At 38.3% G+C, this 15,727-nt stretch overlaps 1 protein-coding gene and 1 pseudogene across 17 annotated transcripts in view; one reads left to right on the top strand and one right to left on the bottom strand.

Annotated features, from left to right (window-relative positions):
* The window catches only part of MGA (MAX dimerization protein MGA), a 136,844-nt gene that overhangs the window by 71,963 nt on the left and 49,154 nt on the right, over positions 1 to 15,727 (top strand). For 16 of the 17 annotated variants that reach the window (XM_037056008.1, XM_037056009.1, XM_037056011.1 and 13 more), the window contains exon 2: positions 1,562 to 2,692. In XM_037056008.1, coding sequence (XP_036911903.1) covers positions 1,629 to 2,692 — 1,064 coding nt within the window. In that variant the 5' untranslated portion in view covers positions 1,562 to 1,628. Of the gene's footprint in view, positions 1 to 1,561; positions 2,693 to 2,960; positions 3,077 to 15,727 lie in introns of those variants that run through there. The other variant, XM_037056021.1, reaches the window with a different exon arrangement.
* Positions 5,432 to 5,893, bottom strand: LOC118993551 (anaphase-promoting complex subunit 15-like; annotated as a pseudogene).

The following is a 15,727-nucleotide window of genomic DNA, read 5'->3' as shown; positions in this document are numbered from 1 at the left end:
ATTTAAGATAAAATCCTGGAAGAACTGTTCCATAGGAGATACACATCTGGACTTTTGATATTTTTATGTTGTCCTTAACAACATCCTTTCCAGTACCTCTACCAAACTTTGATTTATGCCAATCTGATAAGGTCAAAAACAGTATTCCGGGCCCTGGCTGTTGTAGCTCAGTGGATTGAGTACTCGCCTGCAAACCAAAGGGTCATTGGTTTAATTCCCAGTCAGGGCACTTGTCTGGGTTGCGGGCTAGGTCCCCTGGGGGGTGCCTGAGAGGCAACCACACACTGATGTTTCTCTCTGTTCTCCTTCCCTTCCCTCTAAATATAAATAAATAAAATCTTAAAACAATGCAGTATCTCGGGGTGATTTCCATTAGCATGTCTCCTGTGCTAAGATGATGCACATTTTTAAAGCCATTTGCTTTCCTAGTTTTTGCCCATTTTTCCATTAAATTTTTGATTTTATTGATTTATAGGAACCCTTTTTATATTAGGGAAATGAGTTATTTATAAACTGCAAATACCTTTTTTCATTAATCATTGTTTTTTGATTTTGCTTGGATGATAATTTGTGAGATTTAGAAAATTTGAAAGATCTTGAAATTTATCATAGGTTTCGTGTCCTTATTATCAAAAAGCTTTCCTGAGGATTTTAGAATTTAAAAAAAATTAGAAAGGGGGGAGGAAATTTAATGTTTGATCCTTCTGGAATTTTTTTCAATACAAAGTCAGGAGTATGGAGGTAAGTGTTTCTTTGCGTGTAAGTTCAAGTGATTTGTCATGGTTTCTTTAAATGTGTGTATTATCAAGTTAAGGTAGGCTTTTAATTTTTTATGAACCCATGTCAGTACCATAATGGGGAATAAATTCTATATAAGGGTAACATGGGAATTTATTTTTACTCGTCTCAATAGAACTTGCTATGTAACAGAATCCTATGGCAAATTAATCCATAAAAGTATTGAGATCCTTTTAAAATGAAACCAACCTTTCAATTTAGTTTCCTTAAGTTTGTACATTTTTCCATAGATTTAAAAAAAAAGATTTTATTGGTTTTTAGAGGGGAAGGGAGAGAGAAAGCAAGGGAGAGAAACATTGATGTGCTAGAGAAACACTGATTTGTTGCCTCTCTCACCTCCCCCAGCTGGGGCCAGCAACCCAGGCATGTGCCCTGATGTAGAATTGAACCAGCGACCTTTCAGTTTGCAGGTTTGCAGGCTGGCACTCAGCCCACTGAGCCACACTAGCTGAGGCTATTTTTAATTTAGTTTTCATAAAATTAATGTATACTTTTATTTATTTTTATGTGAAATGATAGTATCTATAGTGTTATATTGGAGGGCTGGGATATACATTAACTTAATTTAAAAGGAACTTTAAAAAAGATGATTAAATATTCCAGAATGAATAGCCTTAACAGAGATTGATAGAGAGGGTAGAAGCAAAATCTTAGAAGAATTAAGAAATATATTTTGGGGATAACATAGTCATTCTTGTGCTTTTGCTAACGAAATAAATATTCACTTAATAAAAGGGTTTTTGTTTTTTTGTTTATTCTTTAGGCTGGGAAGGCCATTGTGACTATGTGGTGACTACAGTTCTCTTACTACTGAGTATCCCACTGGAATCATGGAGGAGAAACAGCAGATTATATTGGCTAATCAAGATGGTGGGACAGTGGCAGGAGCAGCACCTACATTCTTTGTTATCCTGAAACAGGCAGGAAATGGCAAAACAGATCAAGGAATTTTGGTTACTAATCGGGATGCCTGCGCTTTGGCTACCAGTGTGTCATCACCAGGAAAATCGAAAGGCAAGATTTGCCTTCCAGCTGATTGTACTGTGGGAGGAATCACTGTCACCTTGGATAACAATAGTATGTGGAATGAGTTCTATCATCGAAGCACAGAGATGATTCTGACCAAGCAAGGAAGACGCATGTTTCCTTACTGTCGTTACTGGATAACAGGTTTAGATTCAAATATGAAGTACATCCTTGTCATGGATATTTCTCCTGTGGATAATCATCGTTATAAATGGAATGGTCGCTGGTGGGAACCCAGTGGTAAGGCAGAACCCCATGTTTTGGGGAGGGTTTTTATTCATCCAGAATCTCCTTCCACAGGTCATTATTGGATGCATCAACCAGTATCTTTCTATAAACTCAAACTTACCAACAATACACTGGACCAAGAAGGGCATATCATCTTACACTCAATGCATCGGTACCTGCCAAGGCTTCATTTGGTACCTGCAGAAAAGGCTACTGAAGTGATACAATTAAATGGCCCTGGTGTCCACACGTTTACCTTTCCACAGACTGAATTCTTTGCAGTAACAGCTTATCAGAACATACAGATTACCCAGCTGAAAATAGATTACAATCCATTTGCTAAAGGCTTCCGGGATGATGGGCTGAATAGTAAGCCCCAGAGAGATGGAAAGCAAAAGAACAGTTCTGACCAAGAAGGGAATAGTGTTCCCAGTTCTCCTGGTCAACGGCCCCGTCTCACAGAAGGTGAAGGGTCAGACATACAGCTAGCTGATTCAGATCCTTTATCTAGAGGTCATGAAACATCAAGCAAGGGTTTGGAGAAGCCTTTCCTTAATATAAATCGAGACTTTCTTGGTTTTATGGATAGCGAGTCATCACTTGGTGAAGTTACTCAGTTTAAGCAAGAGGTTTCTGAAAGGTAGGTAACAGTTTTTCTGTTTTTAGAGATAAAAGATTTTACATTTAATGTATTGGTTGTGTGGACTACTGATTTTAGACATTGATAAATGTAAGATACCAAAAAATAACACCATAACTACTTTTACATTCTGTGGAGTGACAGTTCATTTTTATGTAATGAATGTCAGTTGGGTTCAGGATTCAGAATTGTAGGCAATTGGATGATTTATCCCAATGGGGATCTTTCATTCATTTAGATTTAGAATTTTGTTAATAATGAAACTACTGTTCCTCACTTATACGTATACAACTCTATTAATTGAAGAAGGAAAAAGAAATGACTCCCAAGAAATGTCATAACTGACACAAAACTTACCCAGATGAGGCACAAAAGGGATTTAAAGTAAGTTTATATCTAATACTTAAGAATTTACTGCCTTACGGACACCCTAATCCATAAATTATGTGACTGAAAAACAAGCTGAAGGTTTGTTTTTTTTAAGGTTCACACATTAAAATAGCATGACATACTGTTGTCTTTATTTGAACTTGCATTATTTACTTATTATTTTGCAAATCAAGGACTTTATTTTAGTTTTAGGTACAACAAAATTTGCAAAATTGAGAGGAAGGAGTGGGGTATTCAACTTTTTGGCATCTTTGCACCACGTTGGAAGGAGTTGTCTTGGGCCACACATTAAATACGTTGCAACATGTAATCATAAAAAAAATCTCATAATCTTTTAAGTAAATTTACAATTTTGTGTTGGGCCATGTTCACAGCCATCCTGGGTTGCATGTGGTTGCAGGTTGGATATCCCTAGCACCTTCTGTCCCAACACATGCATAACTTCCTCCATTATCAGGATCCCCCATCAGAGTAGTATATTTGTTACATTTGAAAAACCTACATTTATACGTCATAATCACCCAAAGTCCATACATTACATTAGGTTTTAGTCTTTGTGTCTTATATTCTGTGGGTTTGGACAGATGTATAATGACATGTATCTATCGCACATACATACGCACCATACAGATTTTTTGCATTGCCCTGAAAATCCTCTGTTCTCCACCTGTTAATTCTGCCACCTCCCCACCCCTGCCAACATCTGGGGACCACTGATATTTTTATTTTCTCCATTGCTTTGCCTTGTCCAAAATGCCATACATTTGGAATCATACAGTGTAGGCTTTTCACATTGGCTTTTATTTTTTAAGATTTTATTTATTTATTTATTTAGATAGAGGGGAACTGAGGGAGGAAGAGAGGGAGAGAAACAGCAATGTGTGGTTGCCTCTCTTGCGCTCCCTAATGGGGACCTGGCTTGCAACCTAGGCATGTGCCCTGACAGAATCAAACCACGACCCTTTGGTTCGCAGTCTGGCACTCAGTTCACTGAGCTACACCAGCCAGGGCTCATGTTGGCTTCTTTCACTAAGTAATATATATTTTAAGGTTTTGTTTTGTATTTTCATGGCTTCATAGTACATTTCTTTTTAGTGCTAATAATACTCAGTTGTCTGATGTACCAGCCTGTTTATTTATTCACCTACTGAAGGACATCTTAGTTCCTCCCAGGTTTTGGCAAGCATGAATAAAGCTTTTATAAATTTCCTTGTCCAAGTCTTCAGGTCAGTAGGCTTTTATTGATGATAGCCATCTAATGTGTATGAAGTGGTATTGGTGTGGTTTTGATTTGTATTTTCCTAATGATTAGTGGTGTTGAACATCTTTTCATGTGTTTATTGGTCATTTGTATATTTTCTTTGGAAAAATGACTACATCCTTTGCATGTGAAAACTTTTTTTCCTTGAGTTATGGGAGTTCTTCGTATGTTCTGGATATTAATACATTATTTAATTAACAATAATCACGCCTCGGATAAACCTCATTGGCCTCGGATAAACCTCATTGGCTACGATACTGCCACTGCGCAAAGCTAGGATATTAATACATTATTTAAAAAATGATTTGAGCCCTGGTTGGTGTGGCTCAGTGGATTGAGCACGGGCCTGTGAACCACACGATCGCGGTTCAGTTCCCGGTCGGGGCACATGCCTGGGTTGCAGGCTTGTTCCCAGTTCCCGGCAGGAGACGCACGAGAGGCAGCCATACATTGATGCTTCTCTCTCCTTCCCTTCCCCTCTAAAGATAAATAGAAATAAATAAAATATTTTAAAAAATGATTTGAAAATATTTTATCTGTGAGTTGACTGTGATGATAGTGTCCTCATTTATTGAACAAAAACAGTTGTTTATAATTTTGATAAGGTATAATTGAAAAAAGTTTTTTATTCTGTTGCTTGTGCTTTTGGTATCCTACTTTAAAGAACCATTACCATATCCAAGATATAAAGATTTTTCCATATTGTCTACTTAAAGTTCTGTATTAGCCTAGAAATTTAGGCCTTTGATCCATTTTGAATATATTAAGTGTGTTGTAAGGTTTCAGTTTTACTCTTTTGCATGTGTATATCAAGTCTTTCCTGCACCATTTGTCAAAACCCCCCCAAAAAACCATATTCTTTTTCTAAACCGTATTCTTTTTCTATAGAATAGTTTTGGCACTCTTGAGAAGAGTGTGCCAAACTCTCTTCATGGGCAGGCCGAAGGCCTGGGAGTGTCCCCAAGTAGACCAGGTCTTGGCAATAGGTGCGGAAGTGCCTGAGGGTGAGCTTTCAGGCACTGGGGTGATTAGCTGGTTCTGCAAGGGTTACAGGGTAGGTTAGGTTGGCCTGAATCTGAGGCACCCTGCTATATCATCCACTGGTTGTGATCATGTTTGCATTCCACGTCCACCTCATTGACCTCTTCACCACCAGGAGACTTAGTCATTCATCTTGTTCATGTTCTGTATATCCTCATCATCCTGGGAGTCCTCTCTTTGCTTCCTCATCATCATCTTCATCCTCCTCCTCTTTGTTGTTGTAGTACTCTGAGGCTGGCTTGCAATAGGTATATCTTTCTCTGCAATGCTCTGGAGCCAGGCCTGATGCTGCCATTCTTGCTGCTGCAGCTCTGCCTCTTCCATAAACGGTTGATCCAGCTTAAACTACAGAGGCTCAGTAACAAAGGGGAAGAGTGAGGGAAACATGGTGGACATGGCTCCTGACACACCAGGAGATGGCAGCCAGCAGTGACCTGGAAGCACTTCTCTCTGTCTGAGTGGAAGGACCCATCAGAACTCGGGACACACCCTAAGAAAGCAAATTTTTTTGTCTGCTCTATAACATCTTCAGTTGCTCTTTATCCTCTTTTGCCAATTTGAACTGGGTGCTCTCTAAGATCTTACCAAGCTGCCTTCTTGGGGCTTCACTTTGCTATGGTTCTAACTCTGCGTTAAACCTTAATGTAGGTTCTCTCATTTTCTGTATCTGTGTGTGTGTGTCTGTCTCTTTTTCCTTTTGGTCAAGTACATCTTTCAGTAATTTCTGCAGAAAAGATAAATGAGAACTAGAATTGTAGCATGTTTAAATAAAATAACTTCTGATGAAAGTAATAATCCCTTGCTTCTCCCCTATCAACTCCTAATTTTCTTCTTAAATGTTGAAAAGTATCTTTATTATGCCCTCATACTTTATAAATCATTTGGTTAGTTCTGTGCTGAAAATATGTTGTGAGTTCGTTTCCTGTTGAGAATTTGATTCCTGGTCATTTGAAGGCTCTTAAGATCTTTTGTTGGCACTCTCCCTCCAGGGATCAGGCTTATGCCTTTCCCCTCCCCCTCCTCACTATCCTACCCCCCCCCCCCACCCCCGCAGGTTACATTTATCTTTCTCCTAAGCTCCAAGGCCCCTTTCTTTTTCCTTTATAACTTGCTTCCTGAGCTGAGTCCACTTCTACCTCTGATTTTCTAAATAGCTTTCTCATTTTAAAAAACTAAGATTTTTTTTTTGATTCCTCATATTATAAAATTTTAGAATGAGGGGCCTTGGTGTAGGTCTTATCATTGTGCTATTTTTTTTCAATCAAGAAATTCATGTTCTTTGGTTCTAGTAACACTTCTAGTATTATTTGTCTAATTCTTTCATTTTTTTCCATTTTTGAAACTTTTTATAGTTGGACGTTTTCATCTCCTGGATTGATTATCTTACAAATCAGTCTTTTATTTTCTGTTATCTTTTTGCTTTATTTTATGTTGAGATTTCATTGATTTAGCTTCTAAATTACAGAAATTTTTATTGCAGCTATTGGGTTTAAATTTCCAAGAGTTCTCTCTCTCTATTTTTTTTTGCACTCCACATTCTCTTTTCCCAGTGGATTTTTTTTCCATTTAATTTAAGAAGTACCAGTTTCATGGAATGTATTATGTTGTTATAGGTTCTTCTAATGACCCTTAGTACCTGTATATATCTTTATCATAGTAGTTGTTAAATAACATTCTGTTGTCTGCTTGTTTCCTGTACTGGTCTGTAAATTCCTTGAGTGTAGGGACTGTCCTTCTTTGGTAATTTCTGGGCCTATCAAAATTTGTCTGATACATTGTAGACACTCAGTGTAGTTATCCCCTAGTATCTGAAGGAGATTGGCTCCAGGACCCTCCCCCTACCCCAGTACAAAATTTAGATGCTCAAATCCCTTGTTAAAAATGATGGAGTATTTGCACATACCTATGCTAATTTCCTTGTATACTTCAAATTATGTGCAGAGATTACTTTTAGTACCTAATACAATGCAATCCTGTATAACTAGTTATATATACAGTATTGTCTAGGGAATGACATGAAAAAAAGTCTGCTTGCATTTATTGCAGACACAAGTATCAGTAGGCCTGATTGTATAGTACACATCAGCAATAACATTTCCCCCTAATATTTTTCATCTTGTTGGTTGAATCCTTGGATACAGAACCCTTAAATGTAGAGGGCTGACTGTAAATACTGATTGAACGACTTTATTCATAGCACTTGAAGCTTTTAAATTGTGTTTCAGAATGGTTTGTATATGTCATATTTGTTGCATGGATTTTGTACAGCCAACAAAAAAGCGATCATTTGCTTTAAATTAATTGAGTACAAATTACTGTTTTGCCTGTGTTCTTGCTTAATCTTTTATCCAGTTTATTTGGATGAAGACTTCTTAGAACTGCAAAATCCTCCTACTGACAAAATTTCCTGCATTATGCGTAAAGTTTTTCTTGTAACATAAGGAAAGATCCTTTCTGAGAATGTTTCTAACTTAGCCAGTTTCATTCCTCAGGAAGATGTGAAAGCAGTTACTGCATTAGCAGCTGAGATCACCTTCATGAGGTTCTGTTACTGCAAACAAAATCCAGGTTGTGTAGTTAAATGAAAAGAAGGTAACAGGTTTTCCCCTACATTTTGGGAGTTAATGTATTGAAATGTGAAGATATTATGACAAGTATTCTTTTTTTTAAGGCTTCATCATTTTTTAAAAAGTTTTATTTACTTATTTATAGAGAAAGGGAAGGAGAAGGAGAGAGAGAGAAATATCTCTGTGGTTGTCCCCCACATGTCCCCAGCTGGAGACCTGGCCTGCAACCCTGGCATGTGCCCTGACTGGGAGTTGAACCAGTGACCCTTTGGTTCACAGGTCCATGCTCAATCCACTGAACTGCACCAGCCAGGGCTTATGACAAGTATTCTTAAGTGTGAATTCTTAATTAGTTGAGGTAGGATGGCATTTATGTATGAATGTACATAAAAACTGAGATGTTAGGGAAGGAGAAAAGAAGGAGCTTGTTTTGATTAACCTTTAAAAGCAGAGAAAGGGCCCTGGCCTGGTGGCTTGGAATACTCCAAAAAGGTTACTGGTCAGGGCACACAACCTAGGTTGCAGGCTAAAGCCGGGGCGGGGGGGGGGGAGTGGGGGTAGGGGTAGTGGGAGTGGTATGTATGCCAGGCAGCCAGGCCAAGTTTGTCTCTCACATCCATGGTTCTCTTTCCCTCTCCTCTCCTCCCCCCTTTTCCCTTTCCTCTCCCCCTTTCCCTCTCTTCTCCCTTTATCCCTCTCCTCTCCACTCTCCCGTTCCCTCTCTCCTTTTCCCCCTCCTTGCTCCTTCTCCAGGCCCCCCCCTTTCTAACATCAATAAATATATTCTCGGGTGAGGACTAAAAAAAATAATAAAACAGAGAAAGGAAAGCTGGAATGCGATGATTGTAAAACTATAAATTAGAAATAGAATTGCTTATGTAACTTATACTATAAACTTATTTAAAAACCAGATAAAGAAATAGCTGTTTTCATAAATTAAGTGAAAGATATTTGAAAGGGAGAAGTTGTTTTGTCTTTCACATTGAAGCCTGTAATCCATTTGGCTTATTTTTTGTGTATGGTGTGAGAGGAGAATATGAAGTCTCCTTTTTCCATGCAGATATCTAGGTGCTGTAGTACCATTTATTGGAAAGGCTTTAGTTTCTCCGTGAAAATGCCCTGGCATGTTGAAAAATCAGGTGACTATGTTTATTGGATTCAATTTTGTTCCATTTGTGTATTTTGCCAGTACCATATGGCCTTTATGACAGTAGGTATAAATCTTGGAATCTGGTAGTATAAGCCCCCAACTTCTGATAGTATATAGAAATACAATTGATTTTTGTATATTGATCTTGTATCTGATGATCTTGCTAAATTCATGTATTAGTTTTATTTCCTTTGGATTTTCTACATATACAATTATGTTGTCTGTGAACAAAAGTTAGTTTTCTTCCTTTCCAGTCTTTATACCTATTCTCTCTCTCTTGCTTTATTGTATTGGTTGCACTTATTTTAATAATAGGTTAAAACTAAATTTTGAGAGCGGTCATTCATGTCTCCTGCTCTTACAGAAAATCATTCAATACTTCTAATTGTTTTTTTGTAATTCCTTGTATCACACCGAGAAACTTACCTTCTTGTCCTAATTTTCTGAGTATTTTTCAGAATGAGTGTTGAATTTTATCACATGATTTTCCTGTATGCATTAAAGTGTGATATATTTTACTTCTTTTGTTAATATAGTTACATTGATTTTTGCAGGGTGTGGGGGTAAAGGCTAGAACTGCTATACCAGCCTTGCATTCCTAAGTAAACCTGGTCACGAGGTTTATAACATTTTTAAGAATATTGTTGGATTAATTTGCTAATATTTTATCAAGTACTTCGTACCTAAAGTTGTGAAGGATGTTTGTTGATAATATTTCTGAGACATTGATCTCAGGGTTATGCTTTATTCACAAAACAAGTTGTAAAGTGTTGCATTCTCATGTATTTCTGAGTGTGTGCAAGATTGGTATTTTTTCGTTGTATGTTTGATAGACTTCATCAGGGAAACCATGGAGTTTTCTTTGTTGGCAGGTGTCAAATCACAAATTCAGTTTGTCTGTTGTTTTCTGTTTCATTGATTTTGCTTTCCCTCCCCCTAATCTATATTTCTTTTTGCTTTTGCTTTAATTTACCTATTTTTAGACCAGGGATGGGTAGACTTAAGACCTGTGAACCATAACTTGCTTAGTTTATTTGTGTGGCCTGCACACTAAGAATGGTTTTTATATTTTTAAATAGTGGGGAAAAACTAAAGAAGAATAATATTTTATCATGTGTGAAAATTATATAAAATTCGAATTTCAGTGCCCATTTGTTGGACACTGCTATGCTCACTTGTTTGGTTTCTTTTATTGCACTGTGAGTTGAGTTAGGTGCACTAGAGACTGAATGGACCTCAGAGCCAAAAATTATCTAGCATTTTACAAAATTATCAACACCTGAGTTAATGATTTTAGACTTTAAAGCTATAAAGTTACCTCTGAGCATTGCTTTAGGTGCATTTTATAAATTTTAATGTGTTGATATTTGTTACTGATTTGTAGTTTGATTCTCTTGTTGTCAAAGAACATGTGACTTAAAACCTTTAAGTAGAAATTTACCATGACATTATTTATAGCCTAGCGTATGGTCTACTTTGATCAATACCTCAGATGTGCTTAAAAATGATGTGTGTATTGTACAGTTGTTGGATGTAGTGTTTTGTGTTCTGTGAAGTCTTACAGGGAATTTTGGTAGTATTGTTGTTCAAGTCTTCTATCTCCTACTGACTTTTTTCCTTCTTTTGGTCTGTATGCTCTGTCAGTTACTGAGAAAGGTGTGTTAAAACTTCCCACTATAGTTGTGGATTTGTCTGTTTCTCTTTTTAGTATTGTAAATTTTTGCTTCAAGTATTTTGAAGCTATATGATAAGATATACATACGATTGGGATTGTTACGACTTCTTGATATATTGAGCCCATAAAATTTTAATAATGCCCCTTCTTATCTCTGATGGTACTCTTGTTTTAAAGTCTTCTTTGTCTGGTATTATTGAGCCACAGTGGCTTTTTTAGATAGATAACTTTGTTTGCATGGTTTTATCATTCCTTTTACTTTCAAGCTATCTGTGTCCTAGAATTAAATTGTGTTTTCTTTTAAAGATTTTACTTATTTATTTTTAGATAGAGGAGAAGGGAGGAAGAAAGAAAGGGAGAGAAAGAGAAACATCAGAGTGTGTGGTTGCTTCTCACATGCCCCCAACTGGGACCCTGGCCTGCAACCCAAGCATGTGCCCTGAGCAGGAGCCAAACCAGTGACTCTGGTTTTGGAGGCTGGTGCTCAATCCACTGAGCCATATGAGCCAGGGCTAAATTGTGTTTTCTTTTAAACAACTTAGAGTTGGGACTTTTTTCTTTGACCACTGTTCAAATCTCAACTTTTAATTGGACTCTTATGTTCATTTAATGTTATTACTGATATAATTGGGTTTTAAGCATTTTGATATTTTCTGTTTCTCTCATCTGGTCTTTGATTACACTTCTCTGTTTTCATTTGGATTGAGTTTTTAAAATTCTGTTTTCATTGCTCGTTGGCTTTTTAGCCAACCTCAAATTTTTTTTCTTTTATTTGCGGGTGTAGTATTAGTCTGATCAGGTTGACATAACAAAGTACTATGGCTTAAACAACAAAAATTCTATTCTCATTGTTCTGGAGGCTGAAAAGTCCAGGAATGTGGTTTTGGTGGCATTTTCTGTTGAGGGATCTCATCCTAGCATGCAGACAGCTGCCACAGAGAGGGAAAGATTTTCCCACCTTTTTTATCTCATTTAACTTTGATTAACTATTCATCAAGACTCTTATGTATATAGGCACATTGGAGGTATCATAGGGCTTCAGTGTATGAATTTGGGAGGGACACAATTTAATCCGTAGTAGTAGTAATAGAGAATATAATTAAGAATATGCATTCTTAATTTTTCAGGTATAATTAAATTAATATAATAGTTTACGGACAATTAATGTCCTTGTAGTTTATATCTTTATGTTACAAACGACCAAAACATTTATTTTCCACAGTCAGTGGTCATTTACAGAAGTGTAAGAAAAGCAGTCTTTTATATTTACTCACGTATTTATTTTTTTCCTGGGTCTTTTCATTTGTTCCAAAATTTATTTTATTTTATTTTACTATTTCATTTTTATATGTTTTATATATTTTTGTATTTTATATTATTATTATTTTTGAAGATACAGCTTTTTTTAGATTTTATTTATTTGTCTTTAGAGGGGAAGGGAAGGAGAGAGGGAGAGAAACATTAATGTATGGTTGCCTCCCATGCTGGGAACTGGCCTGAAACCCAGGCATGCAAACCTGACCAGGTTCTGAACTGGGATGTTTTGTTTCGCAGGCCCGTCTGCGCTCAATCCACTGAGCCACACCATCCAGGGCCTGAATTCATTTTTAGATTGGTTCATTACTTATCAGTATGAAAAACTCCCTTTAGTATTTTTGTTTTAAGTTAAAAAAATTTGAGATGTAATTCATTGCCATAAAGTTAATCCTTTAAAGTGTGTATGTCAGCCCTGGCTGGTATGGGTCAGTGGATTGAGCACCAGCATGTCAACCGAAAGGTGGCTGGTTTGATTTCCTGTTAGGGTACACGCCTGGGTTATATGTTGGTCCCTGGTTTGGGGTGTATGACAGGCAGCTGATTCAAGTACATTGATGTTTTTCTCCCTCCTTTTTTCTCCAAAAAATAAATAAGTAAATGAGACCTTTTTTTTTAAAGCATATATTTTAGTGTTTTTGGTATATTTGCAGAATTATACAACTATGACCATAGTTATTTTTAGGGCATTTTCATCACCCCCCCCCCCCCCGCCAAAAAAAAAGATCTGTGCCCTGTATTAGTCTACCCATTTTCTCTAAGGTACTTCTCAAGCCCCACCTCAGTTGTAACACAACCGCTAGTCTCCTTTTTGTTTCTGCAGATTTGCCTGTTTTGGACATTTTGTATAGATGGGATTATATGTGAATTTTTGTGTGTGTGTGTGCTTGGTTTCCTAGCATAATGTTTTGAAGGTTCATCCATGTTGTAGCATGTATCAGTACCCCATTCCTTTTATTGCTGAACAGTATTCTATTGTGTGGATAATACCACATTTTACTTACCCCTTCATCAGTTGATAGCCATTAAAATTGTTTTCACTTCTTTGCTATTATGAATAATGTTGCCCTGAACATTTGTATGCACATTTGGTATGGAAACAGTTTTGAGTGGTGATAAGCCCATTCTTACCCCACTGAATTGTCTTGGCACTCTTTGCAATTGAAAATCAGTTGAGCCTGGTCAAGATGGAGGGGTAAGTGAACATGGCTTGCTTCTTCGTACACTACAGCAAAAATTACAACTAGACTGCAAAACACTATCACTCAGAATCATCAGAAAATAGAACTGAATGGAAGTCTGACAACTAAGGAATTAAATAAGTCACGTTCATCCAGACAGGTAGGAGGGGGTGGAGATGTCGAGATGTGCGGAGAGAGAGAACGCAGGTGGTTCCACATCCATGTGTGACGGATAAAAATTGGGAGGGATACCTTTGGAGCAAGGGATCCCAGCTCCATACCAGACCACTCAACCCAGGATTCCAGTGCCAGGAAGATAAGTCCCCATAAATTCTGGTTGTAAAAATTAGTGGGAGTTGGGGCAGTGGAAAAAACTACTCAGGTGTCTTGTCTTAAAGGGCCTGCATTGGTAGTAGGACTTATGCAGACTCAGTTCCTCTGGGGTCTATCATTGGGGCAACAGCTATAAGGGCACCAGTGGCATATATAGAGAAACTGAAGCGTTTGGCATCAGGGCAAATGCTGGAGGACAGCTTCCTCCCAGACAAAGCTCCAGGGGTCACGCAGTGTCATTGTCCCCTCTCTGAGCCCTCCCCCACATGGAGCCACAGAAGGGTGACACCATATAGGAGACTTCATCAACCTGGTTCTCAAGGGTTGCCCCACCTTGGCAGTTACCTAAGGCTCCACCCCATCCAGTTTACCCCTGTGCTTTTCTGCAGTAGGCCATGATACTGAGTCACAGCAGCTCTACCTAATATATAAGCGCACACAAGGAAGCTGCCAAAGTAAGACAAAAGGAGTATGGCCTACATGAAAGAGCAGAACAAAACTCCAGAAAACGAACTAAACAAAATGGAGATAAGCATTTCATCAGATGTAGAGTTCAAAATAGTGGTTATAAAGGGTGCTAAAGGAACTCATTGGGTACTTAAATAGCATAAAAAAAGACCCAGGCAGAAGTGAAGGTTACACTAAGTGAGATAAATAAAAATTTCCAGGAAACCAATAGTGGAGTGGATGAAGCTGAGAATCAGATCAGTGATTTGAAACATAAGGAAGAAAAAAAGCAATCAGAACAGCAAGAAGAAAACAGTTTTAAAAAGGGGGTAGGTTAGGCTAAGGAGCCTCTGGGACAACTTCAAATGTACCAACATTCAAATTATAAGCGTGCTGGAAAGAGAAGAAAAAGAACAAGAAATTAAAAACTTAATTTGAGAAAATAATGAAAGGAAACTTCCCTGATCTGGTGAAGGAAGTCCAGGAAACACGGAAAGTCCTGAACATCTTGTTCAGGGGGAAAAGGAGAGAGGGAACGGGAGAGTGGAGAGGAGAGGGATATAAAGGGAGAAGAGAGGGAAAGGGGGAGAGGAAAGGGAAAAGGGGGGAGGAGAGGAGAGGGAAAGAGAACCATGGATGTGAGAGACAAACTTGGCCTGGCTGCCTGGCATACATACCACTCCCACTACCCCTACCCCCACTCCCCCCCCCCCCCCCCCGCTTTAGCCTGCAACCTAGGTTGTGTGCCCTGACCAGTAACCTTTTTGGAGTATTCCAAGCCACCAGGCCAGGGCCCTTTCTCTGCTTTTAAAGGTTAATCAAAACAAGCTCCTTCTTTTCTCCTTCCCTAACATCTCAGTTTTTATGTACATTCATACATAAATGCCATCCTACCTCAACTAATTAAGAATTCACACTTAAGAATACTTGTCATAAGCCCTGGCTGGTGCAGTTCAGTGGATTGAGCATGGACCTGTGAACCAAAGGGTCACTGGTTCAACTCCCAGTCAGGGCACATGCCAGGGTTGCAGGCCAGGTCTCCAGCTGGGGACATGTGGGGGACAACCACAGAGATATTTCTCTCTCTCTCCTTCTCCTTCCCTTTCTCTATAAATAAGTAAATAAAACTTTTTAAAAAATGATGAAGCCTTAAAAAAAAGAATACTTGTCATAATATCTTCACATTTCAATACATTAACTCCCAAAATGTAGGGGAAAACCTGTTACCTTCTTTTCATTTAACCACACAACCTGAGTTTTTTTTTTAAAGATTTTATTATCTTGAGAGGGGAAGGGAAGGAGGGAAGGAGAGAGGGAGAGAAATGTCAATGTATGGTTGCCTTTCATGCGTCCGCTGCTGGGAACCAGGAACTGGGAATTGGCCTGCAACCCAGGCATGTGCCCTGACTGGGAATTGAACTGCGATTGTGTGGTTCGCAGGCCCGCGCTCAATCCACTGAGCTACACCAGCCAGGGCCACCACACAACCTGAGTTTTGTTCGCAGTAACTGAGAACCTCATGAAGGTGATCTCAGCTGCTAATGCAGTAACTGCTTTCACATCTTCCTGAGGAATGAAACTGGCTAAGTTAGAAACATTCTCAGAAAGGATTTCTCCTTATCTTGCAACAAAGGAAGCACACACCAAGACACAGCATAATTATATTGCCCAAGATT

This window comes from Sturnira hondurensis, unplaced genomic scaffold, assembly GCF_014824575.4.
Source record: "Sturnira hondurensis isolate 20B ecotype Veracruz unplaced genomic scaffold, ASM1482457v3 Scaffold0008782, whole genome shotgun sequence".
In the NCBI taxonomy this organism is placed as follows: Eukaryota; Metazoa; Chordata; class Mammalia; order Chiroptera; family Phyllostomidae; genus Sturnira; species Sturnira hondurensis.
This window is presented reverse-complemented; position numbering and strand designations above follow the sequence as displayed.